At 55.9% G+C, this 19,466-nt stretch overlaps 3 protein-coding genes across 4 annotated transcripts; 1 reads left to right on the top strand and 2 right to left on the bottom strand.

Moving 5' to 3' along the window:
• Positions 1 to 282: 282 nt before the first annotated feature.
• On the bottom strand, positions 283 to 5,253 carry BRICD5 (BRICHOS domain containing 5). Its single transcript, XM_051803851.1, is given in 7 exon segments — positions 283 to 645; positions 1,122 to 1,275; positions 1,726 to 1,833; positions 2,111 to 2,263; positions 2,693 to 2,822; positions 4,325 to 4,365; positions 4,367 to 5,253. Coding segments are annotated over 7 exon segments (798 nt in total). The 5' UTR covers positions 4,484 to 5,253; the 3' UTR covers positions 283 to 550.
• Positions 5,254 to 5,442: 189 nt separating this feature from the next.
• PGP (phosphoglycolate phosphatase) lies at positions 5,443 to 8,839 on the bottom strand. The gene is made up of 2 exons (XM_051803227.1): positions 8,155 to 8,839; positions 5,443 to 7,554 (listed from the first exon to the last, which is right to left on the bottom strand). Exons 1-2 carry the CDS (start codon positions 8,777 to 8,779, stop codon positions 7,229 to 7,231), a joined length of 951 nt encoding a protein of 316 aa, XP_051659187.1. The 5' UTR covers positions 8,780 to 8,839; the 3' UTR covers positions 5,443 to 7,228.
• A 198-nt stretch (positions 8,840 to 9,037) lies between these two features.
• E4F1 (E4F transcription factor 1) lies at positions 9,038 to 19,161 on the top strand. Of its 2 annotated transcripts, none has more exons than XM_051800478.1 (14): positions 9,038 to 9,406; positions 9,709 to 9,848; positions 9,975 to 10,071; positions 10,674 to 10,945; positions 11,153 to 11,273; positions 11,545 to 11,697; positions 12,181 to 12,347; positions 12,813 to 13,028; positions 13,325 to 13,430; positions 14,115 to 14,332; positions 15,304 to 15,502; positions 16,233 to 16,393; positions 17,177 to 17,239; positions 18,125 to 19,161. In XM_051800478.1, exons 1-14 carry the CDS (start codon positions 9,289 to 9,291, stop codon positions 18,470 to 18,472), a joined length of 2,379 nt encoding a protein of 792 aa, XP_051656438.1. In that variant the 5' UTR covers positions 9,038 to 9,288; the 3' UTR covers positions 18,473 to 19,161. The 2 variants fall into 2 exon arrangements, with proteins under 2 accessions (XP_051656438.1, XP_051656536.1); XM_051800576.1 differs by having other exon boundaries at positions 9,040 to 9,406; positions 10,740 to 10,945.
• The last annotated feature ends 305 nt before the right edge of the window (positions 19,162 to 19,466 follow it).

The following is a 19,466-nucleotide window of genomic DNA, read 5'->3' as shown; positions in this document are numbered from 1 at the left end:
CGATCCCACTGCAGGGAGACAGGTACAGTTGAGCTGGAGGAATCCCTGTGGCATCAGCTGCTGACAGCTTGGTATGTTCTTGTACCCCAAAGTGGGAGAAAAATAAAAATGAGACTTTCTAAGGAATGGAAGAGGCTGAGCAAAGAGGAAAGGCAGCTTGTCTTGGTTTGCAATCCCTTTATTCAAAGTGTTTCACAAAGTGACTTGGAGAGCTGCTCTCCTAAAGCCAACCACCCCAACAAATGTAACCACCTTGTGCTGAGCAGGGCATGGAGCCCCAGAACACCAGCTACTCCCTGGGATTCCTCTAGGCCTGGGGCTCCTAATTGCTATGGACATGGCAGCCCTGGGGCAGAGCTGCAGGGACTGTCTGTGCTGACAGTGCTGAGCAGAGGCCTCTTGTTTCTCTAAACCCTCCTGAGGTGCAGCATGAAATCAGCAGGAGGCTCTGGGGATGGTGTGGGTGTTACCTTCCTTGTGGAAATCAGAGGCTTTTCAGGAATCCAGTTCAAGTATGTAGGGCAGCAAGAGGGTGTCCACAGCTCAGCACTTACTCAGGGAGGTAATAGAAGCAGATAGAGACACAGATGTTGCTTGGAAAGCAGATGTCAATGCACAGGTAGATCAGCCGCTGCCTCCCAGGACCTGCCAACAAGCAAGGACAGGAGCGGGTGAGAGGAATGCTTGGATGCTGCAGCTGCGACTCCCTGGGGAGCCAAGCAAGTGGAAAGCCTCAGGGAACGACCTTCCTCATTAAAGCTGGAGCAACACAGAGCAGACTGACAGCTCGGCAGGCTGCTTGTGGTGAGGATGAAGGTGACAAGGATGAAGGCAGCAGTGTCCCAGGGGACAGCTCTGTGTGCTGGCTGTGCTGTGCAGTCAGGCTGTGCTGCCCGGGGTGGGGGCTCGGAGCCCATCCCAGCCAGGGCAGGGTGTGGGTACGAGCCAGCACAGGGGGATGGTGAACAATGGTTTGATTTTGCACTAGAGGTCACCTGTCCCTGTCCTGGGCCTTGGCAGACTGTCCAGGGATGCATCAGCTTTTGTGCAGCAGAGCCTGATCCTCTTAGAGGTGTGAGAAAAGCTTGTGCTTCCCCTGCCAAGGGGACTGTCCCACTTACCCTGCCCTCTGCGGACCCAGAAGATGGATGTGTGCTCACACAGGCTCTGCACAGCCTCCCCCAGGCCCTTGGGCTCCACCTGCTCCCCCGGCAGGATGCCCAGGAACTCCCGGTAGTACTTGGTCTGGTTGTTGTGACGGAGCAGCTGCTCGGCCTGAAAGAAACATCCCTTTAAATCCTCCCAAGGCACTTTGTCCATCCTGCTCCACTGACCTGCTCTGCCCTCCAGGGCACCCTGGCAGTGGTCTGTACCTTGGCAGCCGGGCAGGTTTCTCCTGCCAGCTGCCCTGTCCCACAGGAGTGGGGATATGGATAAGCCTGGGAGCTGCTGCTCTGAGCTTACCCAGAGCCCAACCTGGTGGGCACAGCCCTGCTCCTGTGCCAGCCCCCCTGGCACGAATTGCAGAGAACAGGGGGCTGACACTGCTCCCCTCGGCTGGGAGAGCCCCTGCCCTCCTCCAGCCACGCCTGGGGTGCTGGTGTGGGGAGTCACCCCTGCAAATCCACACAGGAGAGGGCCTTCAGTGAGCCAGGACCCTGATCAAAGGCCAGTCCATCCCCCATCCCCACAGCTGACCCTGCCATGGCCACAGCAGCTGCTCACCCTCTGCTCAGACATGTTGAGAGCTGCCTGCAGGGTTTGCAGGTCCCAGGGGTCCATCCTCCTCAGGTAGCACGTGCTCTGCTCCACGGGCTTGTAGCACACGTAGCCCTGCCAGACAGACAGCCCTCAGAGTGGGCAGGACATTCCTCCTCTCCCCTGCATTGTCTTTCCTGACTAAAGGTGCAGAGAAAGGCACCAAGCAAGAGCTGGTGGGTGTTCTTGCTGGCCCACGCCTCTTGCTCCCACTCCAGCAGCCTGGGCTGCTCTGCTTATCCCCCCCAGCTCAGGCACTGCTCTGCTCACCCCCCCAGCCCCAGACACTGCTCTGCTTACCCCCACCCAGCTCAGGCACTGCTCTGCTCACCCCCCCACCCCAGGCACTCACGTTCCTGCTGTCGTACAGCACCACGGCACTGAGGTTGCTCTGCGAGGTGACATAGTAGGTGACAGTGCTCCTGGACTTGTCCACCAAGGCTGTCTGATTCCTCAGAGGGTCCTGCTGGCCCTGCAGTGTCAGTCGGACGAGCTGGGAGCCAGCCTGGGCACAAGGAGCAGAAAGGCAGCACCCACCAGCAGCTGCTCGTGCACAGCATCTCCCACCAACATCCCCCCTGGGCCCTGTGCTGGTCCCTGCTGCTAGCCTGGAGGATTTAGGAACGGAAAGAAGGAAGCTCTGACCCATAGGAAGGATGATCTGTGACAGGCTGATCTCCATCATTCAGGGCTGGGGAGAGGCACCAGTGCCCCTCATGCCAAAGGCACCAGGTATGGAGGACAGGACCAGGGGACTCCCTGCCACTGCCACAGCCCTGCCTGCAGCCTGCTGGCACCTTCCTGCCTCCTCCAGGATGGGATCCAGCCAAAACCAGCCCTGATCTCACCCCACTCATCCCTCCTGGGAACTGCTTCCCACAAAACCCAGGGCCGTGGGCAGGAGGAGCTTCCTGCCTGGATCAGGATCCCTTACCTGGGCAGAGCTGGGAGATAAGCTGAGAACCCCCACGACACTGATGCCAACAACTGCAAATAATATCAAGGCAATGGACAGGGTGATCCAGAAGGTCCTGGGGGGAGCTGGGAATCGTGCTGTGGCCCTCCTGTCCTGGGAACCGGGCAAAGGAAGGAGGAACAGGAGTTAAAATTGACCCTTCTGCCAATTCTTCATCATCAAACACGCTTCCTGCTCATGACACAAATCCTTGTGCAAACTGGTTGCAGTGCAGAACAGCCAAACCATCACAGCACCTGGAATAATGGAGCTTTCCTCCCACAGTGCTGGAATTCCAGATCCCACATCCCAGTAACCAGCACTGCCACAGCCAGAGAAGCTGCAACACCCCCAGGGCAGGGCTGGAGCGGCAGCTTTCCACACACAGGGAACCACAAATTAAATTATTTTGGTTTACAGCAGAAGTCCCAGAGGAGCCATCAGCACTGGAATCAGACCCCATGTGGAATGATCCTGCTTCCATGCCCCTCCCTGTGTTTGGTTGTGTTGAATTTTCTTGCTAAGTTGTTCTCCATGAGACCAAGCAAAACAGCTCAGCAGTCCTGTGACACTTCCATTGGCTCTATTAATTTACTTTAATTCTTATGTTAAAGCAATTAAATTTAACTTCATGGTACATAACAGGATTTTTACAAAGCAGAAAATGTGCTTTCAATAATCTCAAACACAAGCCACACTTAAAAAAATTAACATGTTTCTCAGTTCTCTGAAGGACAGAGAAATTCAATCCATGCCCAGGGTTAGATGTGCTCCAACTGCACAAGCTCATCCAGCTTTGGGGCAGTTACAGATCTTGACTGGAAATAGAGAACTTCCAGATTATTCCCCCAGAAAAGCAGTGAGTTAAAACTGCACATATCTGAAATCCTATTGATTCCAACAGAGCAGAGCCCCAGCCCTGCAGTAACTGGCAGGTTTTCAATAGCTAATGGAATTCCCTCAGGTGGGAAAGGTGCAAATAGAGCAATCCAGCAGCTCCCAGCCCTCAGCAGGTCATGGCTCACACTCATCCCGAGTGTCAGACCAGGCTTCCTTGGCACCTCTGACCTGTTACCCAACAGGTTTAACCCCTGTAAGTCCAGGCACTTCCAACCTATCCAGCTGACAGCCTCGCAGGAGCTGAACTGGGAGTGCTGGGGAATGAACAAAACCTTACCAGGATCCAGAGGAATGGTGGGATCTCAGCCACTTCAGAGCAGAATCAGGCAAGCACAGAGCAGGGGCTCTGTCTGTGATAGAATCATGGAATCCTGGAATGATTTGGGTTGGAAGGAACCTTAAAGCCCACCAGTTCCACCCCACTGCCATGGGCAGGGACACCTTCCACTAGCCCAGGTTGCTCCAAGCCCAATCCAGCCTGGCCTTGGACACTTCCAGGGCTGGGGCAGCCACAGCTTCTCTGGGCAACCTGTGCCAGGGCCTGCCCACCCTCACAGGGAAGAGTTTCTTCCCAATATCCCATCTAACCCTGCCCTCTGGCAGTGGAAAGCCATTCCCCCTTGTCCTGTCATGCCCTTGTCCAAAGTCAAGTCCCAGAGGAAGGACAGAGCCAGCCTTTGCCCGGGATTTGCTGGGAACAGGGATACTCACTGCAGGGGCAGCAGGGCTGGAGCTGTCCCCACCCTCCATCCTCCTCTTCAGGCGAGGACCTGGCTGCTGCTGCCGCTCTGCCTCCTGCCCACGCGCAGACTGGGCATGATCCCGGCTCCAGGCACACCTGGGAAACCTGAACGTGCATCCCCCACACATAAACAGCCGTCCCTCGCAGCCGAAGGGCCCCGCGGGAGCTGCAGGTGTGCCCGGCGCGGAGCCCAGCGCTGCTGTCAGTGCCCGGCGCGGCCCTTCCGCTGCCCCTGTGGCACCACAATCGGGGGCTTTGTGCGGCCCCGGGGCTGGCAGGGCCAGGGGGGCTCACTGAGGGATCGGATGGCAGGGGACAGGGGCAGCCTGCCCTTGGCAGCGGCTGCTTCCACCTTTCAGCAGCACTTTGTGCTCCGCCGAGCGCCGATGCTGCTGCCCCGCACAGACACCCCTGCCCTGCCTGCAGCCCTTGCTCAGAGCCCGGGCAGGGCCCTGGCACAGTGTCACCCTCACTGCCCGCACTGTCACCCGTGTCCTGCCCTGGGAAACACCCCAGGGAGCAGCATTCCCAGATCACCAGATCCTGCGCAGTCCAGGAGCCCTCAGAGTGTTTGAGACCTGCCAGCCAGACACGACCAAGGTGTCGAGGCAAGGAAAAGCTCCAAATTCCTTCAGGTGGTGTCTACCCAGGAAAGTGCAGCTTTGGGACATTCTCCTACCAAGCACCACCCAGGGCTGACCAAACTGGCTGAAAGAGAGCCCACAACAAAGCTGGAGAGGGACTTTGGACAAGGGCCTGGAGCAACAGGACAGGGTAGAATGGCTTCCCACTGCCAGAGGACAGGGTTAGACAGGATATTGGGAAGAAACTCTTCCCTGTGAAGGTGGTGAGGCCCTGGCACAGGTTGCCCAGAGAAGCTGTGACTGCCCCATCCCTGGAAGTGTCCAAGGCCAGGTTGGATGGGGCTTGGAGCAACCTGGGCTAGGGGAAGGTGTCCCTGCCCATGGCAGGGGATGAAATTGTGTGATTTTTAGGGTCCCTTCCAAACTGCATCCCTAACTCCCAGGATTCCCACTGCACAGCTGCACCAAAGCTTGTGGAGACAAGACCACAAAATGACACAGTATCAGGGAGAGCACATTTGAGAGTTTAATGGGAATTCAAGTAGAGGATTAAAAACCATTTGGAAGCTGATAGAGTGTTTTGAAGCACAACTGACAGCGCCACCAGCACATTCCAGCATCCCTGAGTCCAGGCAATGGCTCCCTTGGCCAGAGAGAACCCTCGGCAGGGCAGAGCTGCCAGAGGGAGGCTGGACCTCTCCCGGCCTTTTCCTGACACTAAAAGCACCAGATACAGGGACTGAATCCAAAGACACATGGTTACATCAGACACGACCTGCAGTGAATCCATAATGTCCATTTCCACATTATCCAGATCCAGGGCAAGTTCTACCTGGGTGACTTCACACAGTCCTTCCAGCTGAGACAGGAGCAGGGAAGAGATCATCCACAGTTCCTGCCACAACTCCAGATTACAAACAAACATCCTTCTAAAGGATCAGCCAACACTGTGGGAACTCCAAGACCCTCCGGACTGCAGAGTTATTGCTGTACAAGCAAGGTGACAAGTTACCAAGCAGGAAATGGCATCAGCACTGCCACAGTTGGACAGCAGGACCCGAAGGAAAACCAGTGCTAAAACTGAACTGTAGATACTGGAATCTATGGAATAGAAGCGTGTTATTTGCATATATAATTTTCAATTAATTCTATAACGCAAAAGCTTTCACAGTAGGTTCAGCCAGCACAGAATCCCATGCCATGGCTGAGCCCTTTGTCACCCAACCCCACCTGGAGACCAAACTGAAATCATCCCTGAGCAAGCCAGCCCTCCTCACAGCCCCACCGCGCCTGGTCCCCGCGGAAGATCAGCACCTCAGGGTGGGAAGGAAGCACGTACCACTGTCACACTCAGGAGCCCCCACCCATCCAGGGACTGAGCAGGATCTGGGGTCTGCAGCTAAAGCCAAAGCAAGCAGCTGTGTTGATGCTGAGGGAAGCACAGAACTCGGTACGGATCGATCTGGGTATTCCTGGGAAGCAGCAGGAGGGAAGGACAGTCCTGCATGGCTACAGACTCTGCATGTAGGAGAATTATAGCTACTGTCATCAGTAAGTACATTCCTCTCATCCTCCCTCCTGGGAAACAAGATATATTATCATAGACTCTGCTTAAATTTATAATTTAAATATATTTGCTCTGTTTTTAGGCTCAGGGAGTGCCTGTGTGTGTATGTGCTGTACACACACCTGACCCTGGACAGACACAGCGTGCAGCAGCCATGGTTTGGATTCGTGTGGGATCGTCCCCACCTGTGTCACAGGTGCAATTTGCAGTGGTCAAATGAAGGAGACGAATTTGTTTCTGTGACCTGACGAAGGGCTGTGCCCTGGAACACCCCCAAACAGGGGAAAAAGAATCATCCCCAGGGCAAACACCCGCTCCACAAGTGTTTCCAAACACAACCACAGGTCCTGCACATCCCCAGAGTCATTTCCCTGAACGAACTAGGCTGAGCCATGGCCCAGCCTGGCCAGAACACAGCCCTTCTCCTCACATCAACCAGCTCCACTTCCCCAGCCCAGTCCAGAGGACTCTGTGCCGTGGAGCATCACTAACGTTGGAGAGATGTGTTTATAATTAAAACCAGCCCCAAGCCCCCAGCCCTGGGGGCCACTGTAATGCCCCCTTTGTTCCAAAGTGCATTTCAGGAGTGAGATGTAAACAGAATCATACCGAGAGGACAGAGAGGTGAGAAGCTAAGGGTTGCTAACTCCAGGGAGTACCTAGTGAGCAGGTTACTGCCACAGGGCGAGCCCAGGGGCTGTCCCCGGGGCAGGGCTGCCCCGTTACTCGCCCAGGGCCGGGAGCAGGTCGGCGATGCTGTCGACGTAGTAGTCGGGCACGAGGCTGTGCCTGGCGGGGCAGTCGCTGTCCAGGTGTGCCTGGACCTCGTCGAGCGCGGTGACGCCGGTGAGGGTGAGCAGCGTGGTGAGCCCGCAGCTGTTCCCCATCAGGATGTCCGTGTCCAGCCGGTCCCCCACCATGATGGTGCGGGCGGGGTCCACCTGGAACTCGCTGGCCACGCAGTCGAACATGAAGCGGTTGGGCTTGCCCACGATGAAGGCCTCGCGCTGCGCCGCCGTCTCCACGGCCTTCACCAGGCAGCCCGTCCCTGGGGACAGCAGGAACAGTCAGGGCCAGCACAGGGCTCCCGGCACCCACACCCGCCCACGGCTCTGGGGACACAACAGCTTGGCTTCACAGCCACAGGGACAGGCCAGCCCCAGCAAAGGCGGCACATGAAGCCTCTCGGGGGGCTGAATTCTGTCCCACACTGAGTCAGAAAAGGAACCACTATTCCCTGAGTAAAGGTTCAGCATGGATTATCCCTCTTTCAGGGGTGCTGTGAGGCAAAGTCCAGGCTCTGGGAAACCTGGGCTGCCACACAGAATCCCAGAATAGCTGGGGTTGGAAGGGACCTCTGGAGACCACCCAGTCCAACCCCCTGCCCAGGCAGGGTCACCTGGAGCAGGTGACACAGGGACACATCCAGGTGGGGTTGGAATGTCTGCAGAGAGGGAGACTCCACGACCCCCTGGGCAGCTGTTCCAGTGCTCTGCCACCCTCAAGGAAAAGAAGTTCTTCCTCATGTTGAGGTGCAACTTCCTCTTTTATCAACACAGCACTGAGGTGTGATGATTTAGAGCTGAGCACGGAGTCCCGCAGAGCCAGGGGACCGGGACCACCCCCTCCGCCCTCCCGCCCCGCGCACCGGGGATGGCGGCGCCGCCCTCGAGCGGTAGCCGGTGATCGCGGTTGGTGCCGACGAGCAGACAGTCGGGGTTCTGCAGCAGGTACCGCAGCGCCTGGCACAGCTTCGCGTAGCTGAAGTGCTCGTCGAAGCCCACGAGCACGGCGCGCACGGTGGGGTCGAGCGGCGCTTTTGCCCAGTCAGCGGGCGCGGGGCCGGGCAGGGCGGCGGGCCCGGGGCCCAGGTGCGGGATGCCCACGGCCTCCAGCTCGGCGGCGAGCGCGGGCCCGCCCAGCACGTAGGCGGCGGCGCCGGGCGGCAGCGCCTGGCGCAGGTAGCGGGCGGCGCAGAAGGCCGAGCCGAAGATGTGGCGGGGCTCGGCGGGCGGGAAGCCGAGGCGCCGCAGCTTCTCGGTGTAGGCCACGCGCGTTCGCCCGCTGTTGTTGGTCACGTAGCACAGCCGCTTGCCCGCCGCCGCCAGCCGGCCCAGCGCGGCGGGCGCGCCGCTGACGGCCGTGTCGCCCCGCCACAGGACGCCGTCGCAGTCGAAGAGCAGCGTGTCGGCGTTGGCGAGCACTGCCCGCGCCGTCTCGCCCTCGAGCCGCCGGCAGAGCCGCGGCCTCGCCGTGCCCGCGGTGCCCGCCATGACCGCCCGCCGCCCTCAGCGCCTCGGGCCCGCCCCCCCGGCCTCCCCATTGACTGCGCCCCGCACGGACCGCGTCCCCATTGGGCGGCGGTGCCGGCGGCCACGCCCCCCGCCGGAGTCGGTCCCCGCCGCCCCGCCCACCCGTTCCAGCGTCCTACTCTCCCATTGGTCGCTCTCTCCGAGGGCCCGCTCCCCACGCGCTGCCATTGGCCAGGGCCACGCGGTGCCGGCGGGCTCTGCGGGGCTCGTTAGGTAACGCGCTGGGTAACTCCGTGGTAACTCGTTGGTAACCCCCTGGTAATCCGGCAATAGCTCGCCAGGCTCCGCTTCGCCGGCTCACGGCGCTCAGAGGTCGCCGTAGGGCGCGCGGGGACGGTGCCCCGACAACGCCCACAGGGCCCGGAACTCCCGCGCCGCGGGACGCGTTCCCCGCCGAGCCCCGTCCCGTTGTTATGACGACACGGCCGTAAAGCCGCCATCTTGCGGCGCGTTGCGACACGGGGGCCGCGATGGCAACGGGCGCGGGGCCGGCGGCGCTTACGGCAGCACCGGCCGGGCCGGGTCGGGCCGCGGCCCCCGCAGGTCCCGCCGCGCTCCTCGGCCTCCCGCCGCCCTTCGCCGAGCAAGGTACCGCCCGCGCACCGCCCCCGCCCGCCGGCTGAGGGGCGGCCCGGCCGCGCCGGTGCTGCCAGCGGGGCGGGGGGCCCGTGTGCCCCCCTCGAGGCCACCCCGCTCCCCTCCCACCTCCCGGGCCGGGCAGAGCGGCGGCTGTCGGTGTGTCAGGCTGCCCAGGCGGGTGCGGGGTGTCCCTCTCCGGGGGTGATCTGGGACGGCCCCGCCGGAGCGGGGGGACAGTAGTGACCCGCTGCGGTCCCGCCCGGCCCGGTGGCTCCATGTGCCGGCGCCACTGACGGAGCTTTCCCCCGCAGACGAGGATGACGTGCACAAGTGCGGGCGCTGCCAGGCCGAGTTCAGCTCCCTGCAGGAGTTCGTGCAGCACAAGCTGCAGAAGGGCTGCCAGCGCCCTCCCGACGCGCTCGCCGGGCTCCTCGGCCAGGAAGGACAAAAGGTGACAGCGGCTGCTCCGCGCCGGGGCTGCATATAACTGGGATGCAGCGGCCTGGTGGGTTGGAGGGGGGTAACTGTGTTTAAAGAAAGCAAAACCTGCCTGCTGAGACGGTCCGTGTGCCAGCAGGAGGTTCCTGCTGTCGAGGAGTCCATCACTGTCGCCCACATTGTCGTTGAAGCCTCTTCCATAGCAGAGGAGATCAGCAGTGCCTCGACCATCGTAGGTGAGCTCGGAGGGGCTGCCTTTGCCCCCCAGGGAGTTTGGAACCTGATACCTCGTCCGTGTCTTCCTCTGGTGGGTTTGGGTTGTGGTTGGTCTGTGGCACTTCTGTGGCACTGGAATTTGGGGCTGGGTGTTCCCTCAGAGCTGTGAGAGGCATTCCCAGGTCAGCTCTACCATTCTCTGCTTTAGGATCAGGGAATAGAAACCCAGGTTTGGGTTGGAAAGCTCAGCCAGCCCCACCCCTTACCACGGGCAGGGACACCTTCCACTAGCCCAGGTTGCTCCAAGGTCCCACCCTGGCCTTGGACACTTCCAGGGATGGGGCAGCCACAGCTTCTCTGGGCAACCTGTGCCAGGGCCTCACCACCCTCACAGGGAACAACTTCCTTCTAACATCCAACCTAAATCTGACTTCTTTCAGCTTAATTAGTGCAAACAATTAACAGAAATTAGGGTTATAAGTTAATGCAAATTAGATATAAAGCTCCATTCCAGGAGTGCCCACTTTAATACTTACACTGCAATAACTAGGGGGTTGCAAAGGCTTGAGCTGCAGATTTAAAGTGCCTTTTTCCCTTCTTTCTGCACGAAATGCTGGAACAGTGGCTTGTTTGTTGGGTAAAGCTCTATCCTGTAAAGAACCCAAGTGTCTCCCCACCCTTTTCCCAGGCAGTGGGCACATCAAAGAAGTCATTGTAGCAGGAGACCATGTCTTTGAGAACGCAGACGGGCCCGTGGACGGGGAGGTGGGTGAGGAGCAGGGCAGCCCCGAGGAGCAGGAGCAGGACGCTCCCAGCGAGCTGGTCAAGGTGAAGCTGCAGGTGAACAAGGAGGGGCGATACGTGTGTGGGCTGTGCCAGAAGACATTCAAAACTGTGAGTATCATCTCTGCTCGTGGGACTTAATCAGGGAGTTGTCAGCTAAGAGATCTCAAAAAGAATGAGAATGAGCTTCTCTGCTGCCTGCTGCACTCTTCCCACAGGGAAGTTCTGCTTTCGCAAGGAGCGTTGTTGTTCTCTGTAGTTGAAATATAGAACCCTGAAACCATTTGGAAAATGTCTTAAAGGAAATTCTTTCCCTAGGCCAGCATCCTCAAAGCTCACATGATCACTCACAGCAGCAGGAAGGACTATGAGTGTAAACTCTGTGGAACTTCCTTTAGGACAAAGGGGTCTCTGATCCGACACCACCGGCGGCACACTGGTAAGGGCTCTCCAAATAAGAGTTCCTCGTTGCTGGAGCTGTGTGTGATTATCCATTTGCCTTCCAGTGGAATTTCTTGCGCTTTCCACCTTCTGCTGAGCTGAGGCCATTGAGCTCCCCAGTATTTGGGGTCCTGGGAGGCAGTGGAAGGTTCTGGGATGAGCACAGCCGGTGTGCTGTAGGAAGCTGAACATGTTTTTCCAGCAGCCTGACACACAGAGCTGATCCTGGCAGGGCATAATGTTGTTGTTTTGATCCTTGTCACTTCCAGATGAAAGACCTTACAAATGCAAGAAATGTGGGAAAAGCTTCCGAGAATCAGGAGCTTTGACTCGGCACCTTAAATCTCTGACACCTTGCACCGAAAAGATTCGCTTCAACATGACCAAAGAAATAGTTCTCAACAAAGAGGATTTGCCATCAGGTCAGTGATGCTGTCAGGACCTACCTTGTGTCTGATAAAGCCAAACCCTCCTGCACTTGGAATATAAATTCCTTCTGGTACAGGGTGCCCAGAGAAGCTGTGGCTGCCCCATCCCTGGAAGTGTCCAAGGCCAGGTTGGACGGGGCTTGGAGTGACCTGGGCTAGGGGAAGGTGTCCCTGCCCATGGCAGGGGGTGGAATGGGATGATCTTTAAGGTCCCTTCCAACACATACCGTTCCTGGAATCTCATTTATGAAAAAAAACCCTCAAATTCTGTGGTATTCACTTTATATTCTTTATAAGGAAAAGCAACTTATAGAGCAAAACTCTTACCCCGAAGTGCTTGTAGCCAGGCATTGACTGAGGAATGTGTGAGAAGCTGGTTAACAAGCACTCGCTGTTCTGAGGCAGATGTTTTGTGGGGCCCATGGAGCTGAGGGGTGGCTCTTCCCCACGAGGTTCACTGTGCTGCTTCCCCTGCAGGCTCGTGCAGCTCCAACACAGACACGGTCTCATCGATAGCCAGCGAGTCCATCGAGGCCTCCCCTGTCATCCACCTCGTGACAGATGCAAAGGGAAACGTTCTCCATGAAGTCCATGTCCAGATGCAGGAACTTCCTGTGGTGGATGGAAAACCCCTGGACCTGGACGTGAGTGTTGTCTCTCTTAAACACCCTTTGTGTGTTTTGTGCAAAGGATGTTTCACCTCATGAACAAAATCTTCACGGGTGCTGAGAATAGATCTGAGTGTGGGAATTAAGTGGTTAATTAGGTTCTTTTCCACGTGGGCAGGCACTGTTCTCTGTCCTGGGCCCTTCTGCTGCTGAGCTGAGCACTGTGTAGATTACAGGGGTGTGGAGGATGAGGGGATGTTTTTGTTGACCATTCCCTGCTACGAGACTGCGGTAGGAGCAAAGGCTTGTCATCCCTTGGCTTTTCAGAGTACAGATCCACCTCGTGTTCCTCCCCAGCCCAAGATATTCCCTGGTTGATCTTTCAACCCCGTAGCGCAGCATTAGACACCCCACAGAGTGTGACTGTCACAGCAGTGTTGCTGTAAGAAAGGGCAAACTGTGGATTTGCTGTGCCAAACTTCCTGTTTGTTCCTTCAACAGTCGCATCCTGAGGAGCTGCCCTGTGAGGGGGAAGTGAACAGTGAGAATCTGCTGAGGCAGGCCATGAGGAATTCGGGAATTGTGATCGAGAGAGTTGCTGTGGAGGAGGTGCAGAAGCCGGATGAACCTGCTGGAGCTGCTCCAGAACTAGAAGTGGTGGAAGTAGAAGAGGAGCCGTGTGGAGAACAGTGTGTTAAATTAGAAGAAGCAGAGTCTGTATGTTTGTATTCCATAAATAGATTATTTTTTAATCTTCCTTGCCTGTATTTGGTTGTGGGCAGCACTGTTAGCCTCACTCCCCTGTGTTGTCCTCACATATCTCTCTGGTGCCTGGGGCTTTGTGTCCATCGTTATGGTTACACTTTTCACGTGTGATTTAAGTGCAGTGTCTCTCAGCAACAGAGATCTCTTTCTTGTCAAAGCTGGAGTATTTAAATGGGAATTTGGGTAGCAATCCTTACACTGCACACCAGTACAAGCAAAGTGAAGCTTTACCATTTTCTCTCCAATAGGCGCCTGCAGAAAGAACCAACAGGTACAAACGGTACATTTGCCCTCACTGTAACGAAGCCTTCAGTGAAACTGCTGCCCTGGAGACACACATCAAAAGTCACACAGGTAAAGCTGTGCTGGTGCAGTTGTCTGACACGTGCCATGGCTCACAGAGCCACTTCTGACCAGAATTCATGTATGAATGAGATAAAGTTCAAGAAGCACAAGGACCTGCTGCAGAGGGTCCTGTGGAGGCCACAAGGGTGATGAGGAGTCTGGAGTATTTCTCTCATGAGGTTCTGGGCCTGGTTAGCCTGGAGAAGAGAAGGCTGAGAGGGCATCCCATCAATCCATACAAGGATCTCCAAGGGTTGTCACAGGATGGTGCCAGACTGTGCTCAGTGGTGCCAGGATGAGGAACAATGGCCATAAACTAAAATACAAGGAGTTTCACCTCCACACGAGGCAGAACTTTTCCCTGGAGGGTGGCAGAGCACTGGAACAGCTGCCCAGGGGGGTCGTGGAGTCTCCCTCTCTGGAGACATCCCAACCCCACCTGGACAGTCCCTGTGTCACGTGTTCCAGGTGACCCTGCCTGGGCAGGGGGTTGGACTGGGTGATCTCCAGAGGTCCCTTCCAACCCCAGCTGTTCTGGGATTCTATGAAAGCCCACATATGCAGATGAAAATACAATTCCTCTCCTTGCCTGGGTTAGTTTTTGGTCAGAATTTAGTTACAGCCTGTGCTGGATCCTTGCTGCTGCTGCTGGTTGTCCTGGACCAACCACAGGTTTTCCTTCTGTCTCTCTAGAGTACAAACCTTTCAAGTGTGAGGAGTGTGGCAAAGAGTTCACGAAGGCCTACCTGCTGAAGAAGCACCAGGAGGTGCACGTGAACGAGCGGCGGTTCCGCTGCGGGGAGTGTGGGAAGCTCTACAAGACCATCGCCCACGTGAAGGGGCACCGGCGGGTGCACTCGGACGAGCGGCCCTACCCCTGCCCCAAGTGTGGCAAGCGCTACAAGACAAAGGTGTGTCCCCCTCACAGCAGCCTGGCCTCCAGACTGCCCTTCCCAGAGCCAGGGCCTGGGAGAGCTTAGGAGGCTTCGCTCCTGAAAGAGCAAATGCCACCTGCCTCTTACATGATGCCCAGAGAAGTTGTAGCTGCCCCATCCCTGGAAGTGTCCAAGTTGAGGTTGGACGGGGCTTGGAGCAACCTGGGACAGTGGAAGGTGTCCCTGCCCGTGGCAGGGGGTAGGACTGGATGAACTTTAAGGTCTCTTCCAACCCAAACCATTCTGGCATTCTATGATGTGAAACACCAAAAAGAGGTTTTGGTTTAGTGGGCAAAAGAAGGACAGTCTTCATAAAACTGTTTCATTTCTGAAGAAACTCTTCTTTCATGTGTGGAACAAATATGGAATAACAGTATGTCCTGGTTCCAGCCAGGACTGGGTTAATTTTTGCAGTAGCCAGGAGGGGCATGGCTAGGACAGAGGTTATTCTGTACCACCCATATCATTGCTGGGGGCAGTGGAGGGGAGTCTCTTCTGGGCAGAAGGGGTTCCTTTGGGCTGAGAAAACAGTGGTGGATGGAGCCGTCCAGTGTTGTCTGTTACTGGGAGGTTTTTATGGGAATCATTCATTTTTTTCTTGCACCCTCTGCCATTGGTATTGTTGCTGTTACTGTTCATTTTCTTATCTCATTGCTGTTTCCAGTAAATTGTTCTTACCTCAACCCATGATCTTCCCCTTTTGTGCCTCCCCCTCTCCCCATCCCACTGCAGAGGGAGGGGGAACGAGCGGCTCACGCTCTGGAGAGTCTCAGTGGGAGCACTAAATTGGGGAGTGCCGTCCCTAAACCACGACACAACAAAACCAATCCCTGTGTCCTATGTGAGAAATCCTAAAAACATTGAGCCTCCCCCCGGCAGCTGAAATCCCTCCCCCGTGAGTTTGCCGTGCCCCTCAGGAGCCCTGCCCTTGTTCCCTGTGTGTGCAGAACGCGCAGCAGGTGCATTTCCGCACGCACCTGGAGGACAAGCCGTACGTGTGCCAGTTCTGCAGCCGGGGCTTCCGGGAGAAGGGCTCCCTGGTGCGCCACATCCGCCACCACACCGGAGAGAAGCCCTTCAAGTGCTACAAGTGCGGGCGCGGCTTCGCCGAGCACGGGACGCTCAACAGGCACCTCCGCACCAAAGGTGAGCTCCGGGGCTGGGCTTTGGACAAGCTGCTCTTTGGCTGAGAGGGAATGATCCTTGGGGTGGGTGTGCCCTGTGTCCGTGTGTGCATCAGGAGATGCCTGGAGATGGTCACATCAGCCTGGAGAAGGTTGTGTGGAGAGCTCCCAACAGTCCTTCCAGTATCTGAGGGGGCCTATGAGTTCTGTGGGGAAAATGTCTTGAGTAAAGTTCTCACAGATAATCTCGTTTGATGGGATTAGTTGCACTGGACCTGCTGCTCCTTTAGCTCCTAAGCACGGATTTCCAGACTCCTTCAGGTAGTGCTGACAGTGTATTTAGTTTTCAAGGAACAATACAAGTTTACTTGAGGGGAAAAAGAAGTTTCCTAGGAGATACTGAAATGCATCAGCAGAAAAGAACAGTGACTTAAAATATACCCAGACTCTTCCTGCAGGTTCTTTACAGACAGCTTTTGAAATCCTGTGTGGTTTTATCATCTGAATTTAGCTGTGTATTTTTTGGTATTGCACTGGAGAGCTGCTCTGCTTGAGGCTCAGCTGCCTGGTGTCACACAGGGCTTTCCTAGGCTGTTCTTGGCCTGGTGTGCTGAGAGTCTCTTGTGTGACACTGGTTACTTGTCTGTGGCATCCCATGAAGAGGCCTCATTGGTGCTGTGTAGCACCTTCCAGGTACTATCTGAGATGGCCATGAAAAGTGATGTTTTTCTGGCACTTTGGGAATTTTCCAGGTGGCTGCCTCGTTGCTATGAAAGAGGTGGAAGAAGTGATGGTGTCTGAGGAGAGTCAGTCAGCCGACAACTTGGCGGCCACGGTGCTCTCGGAGGATCCCCACACTGTGCTGGTGGAGTTCTCCTCGGTGGTGGCCGACACTCAGGAGTACATCATCGAGGTGAGAGGGGGCAAACGGCTGCTCCTGCCAATTTAGCACAGGATTTGCTCAGGAAAACTGCAGCTGTACGTGTTCCTCCTCCAGGCTCTCAGGAGAAGGTAGAACAGGACCACCCCTGCCTGCAGGGCCCTGGGAGTCAGTAGGATTAACCTGCTTTGGAAGGAAAGCACTTGGAGCTTTCCTCACCCTCCAGAGGTGCTGTGTGTGATGTGGGCAGGAAGAGCAGAACACAGGGCAGGCTGACAGTGCCTCAGCAGGAGGCTGAGTCAGGAAACTTCTGACACACCGGATTTTATGGCCTCACAAACTCACTTCAGCTTTCCCTATTCTCTTCTCCCATTTCTATTTAGCTTGTTTTGTCCCAGATAGTCTCTGTTGTTTCTAACAGAGGCTGCCAAAAGCAATGAATTATGTATTTCACTTTCTCCCTCTTCATGACACAGAGCCAGTTCTTATCCAAGCAGGATAACAGAGCTCAGTTATTGAGTTCCTTTAGTGCTGCCATAGTTTTTCTCCAATGGGAGAAAAATTTGCTGCTTGGCCAAATGCTGCTGAGAGAGGAGGTTCTCTTCCAGTTATTTGTGAACATTTTGCATTAATTTTAAGTAGCTCCTGATAATGGAATTTGGAGGGAATGTCCTGGAGGTCTCTTTGGAGTAGCTACTGCATCATGGGGGGGGGGACAGAAAGACTTGTGTGAAAAATCTTAGTGAATTATATTTTGGTAACAAAGGATTTTTTTGGAACACCTAAAAAGGGAATCCTCTCATTTTGTCTTTCAAGACTTCTACTGAAGACATGGAGACCAGTGAAGCTACTGAAATAATAGAGGGAACAAGACATGAGGTAAAGCAGCCACACAAACTGAGATTTTGGGGCCTTGATGTAGATGAAATGAGTCACTTTTAGTGGTTGTCATGTTAAGTAAACCCAACTTCAAATCATTCATTTACCCACCTGGAAGAGAGCTGGAGGAGGACTTTGGACAAGGGCCTGGAGTGACAGGAAAAGGGGGAATGGTTTCCCACTGCCAGAGGGCAGAGCTGGATGGCATACTGGGGAGAAATCCTTCCCTGTGAGGGTGGGGAGGCCCTGGCACAGGTTGCCCAGAGAAGCTGTGGCTGCCCCATCCCTGGAAGTGTCCAAGGCCAGGTTGGACAGGGCTTGGAGCAACCTGGGCTAGTGGAAGGTGTCCCTGCCCATGGCAGGGGGTGGAATGAGATGGGCTTAAAGTTCCCTTCCACCCCAAACCAGTCTGGGATTCTCTGACTCCACGTCTGTAGCTCTGCAGACCTGAAAACACAATGTGGCTTATTGTGGGTTTGATAACCCCAGACCCTCTCAGGGATGGTGACTCAGGGGCTTCAGACACAAGAGCAGAGCTGCAGGCTGGGTAAATTGTACAGTAACTACCCTTGGGGAAGTGATCCTCTAAGGCATTCCTGAATGCTGGAAACAAGGGCTGCTGCAGAGTCAGACCCGGCTCAGCTCCTGAATTGATTCCGTCAGTTTAAAAGTTTGGGTGTGGACTGTTGAGGCTTTTCTACAAACAGCAGTTTGACTTTCTGTAGGAAGCACTTTACTAGTGACCCACCTTCAGTGCCGTGAGGGTGAGGGGTTGCAGAGTGCTGGGGTGATGAGAACTCCCAGCAGGAGGAGGCTGGCTGGCTGTGCACCAACCCTCGCTGCTCCCGGTGAACACAGCCGGCCTCTGCCTCTGCTCCCGCGCAGGTGGACAGCCACATCATGAAGGTGGTGCAGCAGATTGTGAACCAGGCGAGCTCGGGCCACCAGATCATCGTGCAGAACGTCACCGTGGCCGAGGGCGCGGGCGCCGCCGCGGACGCCGCCGACACCATCACCATCGCCACCCCCGAGAGCCTGACGGAGCAGGTGGCCATGACCCTGGCCTCGGCCATCGGGGACGGGGCCGTGCTCGCCGCCGACGGCGCCGTCGCCGCCCAGGAGGCCACGGTGACCATGGTGGCGTCCGAGGACATCGAGATCATGGAGCACGCGGGCGAGTTCGTCATCGCCGCGCAGGAGGGGGAGCTGGAGGTGCAGACTGTCATCGTGTAGGGCACAGAGAGCCGGCTGGGGGGCCCGGCCCGGGGCAGCCCTGACCTGCCCCCGGCGAGAGAACGCGCTGGAGGGAGGGGGCCTGGCGGGATGGGACAGGCCTGGGACAGGGTGGGACGGGCCCGAGGTGCTCCCAGTTTAAAACAAGCACCAGGGGATAAACCCTCTGCATGGTCACATGGGGAAGGGACTGACAGGCCACAGGGGACGCTCACTGCTGGGTACAGCAGCCTCAAATTAAGGAGGATCCTTTGGGAATCAGTTCCCTCTGCCCCCAGGACAGCAGCGGTCTGGTTTTTAGAAGGATTCAGAAAGTGTGGGGTCTCACAAGAGACTATTTAATCATATGCATTTAAAACAAGTGGAGAAAACCAAACCTAAGGAATTGTGGGGTGTGTTGAGCACCACTCAAACACTCTCATGCCTTTAACCTCACTCCTTCAGGCCTCCCAAGGCATGGTACTGCAGTATTTCTCTTTTATTTGATATCCTGGACAAGTAGCCTTACGTACTGGTCTCTGAATGCATCCTTGTACCCTGCAATGCCAGCCAGGCTGCTCTGAGAGCCAGTCTGGGGGCTGGAAAGCCATATTGTATAGGAATTTGGGGTTTTTTTAAACCATATATGGATTTTTAATTGCATATTGTACAGATTCAGCATGTAAATAAATACATTTTTGAAAATAAAATTATTTAAAGTTCTTACTATATTATTTTTTCTAATTTCTGCTCTATTATCACACAAACAGAAGAATTTCTGGAAGGAGAAAGACATGGGGGCATTTATATCATGTTTAAGAAGTGGGGGACTAGTCACTGCTGTGCTTTGATGTGGCCTGGTCAGTGACTGCAGGGGGGCAGCCCTGGAAACTGCAACTTCCCTGGCAGCAAAGTGCCCAAAATACAGAGAAATGCCTAAAATCAAACAATGGAATAAAGATGGGAAATGCCAGAAGGATTAAGTCTGGAATCTGTATGTCCAGAGCTCGGTATC

Source organism: Manacus candei, unplaced genomic scaffold (genome assembly GCF_025592945.1).
Source record: "Manacus candei isolate 608988 ecotype Guabito, Panama unplaced genomic scaffold, ASM2559294v1 h1tg000002l, whole genome shotgun sequence".
Classification (NCBI taxonomy): domain Eukaryota; kingdom Metazoa; phylum Chordata; class Aves; order Passeriformes; family Pipridae; genus Manacus; species Manacus candei.
The sequence above is the reverse complement of the archived record's forward strand: the minus strand, read 5'-3'. Positions and strand labels throughout refer to the sequence as shown.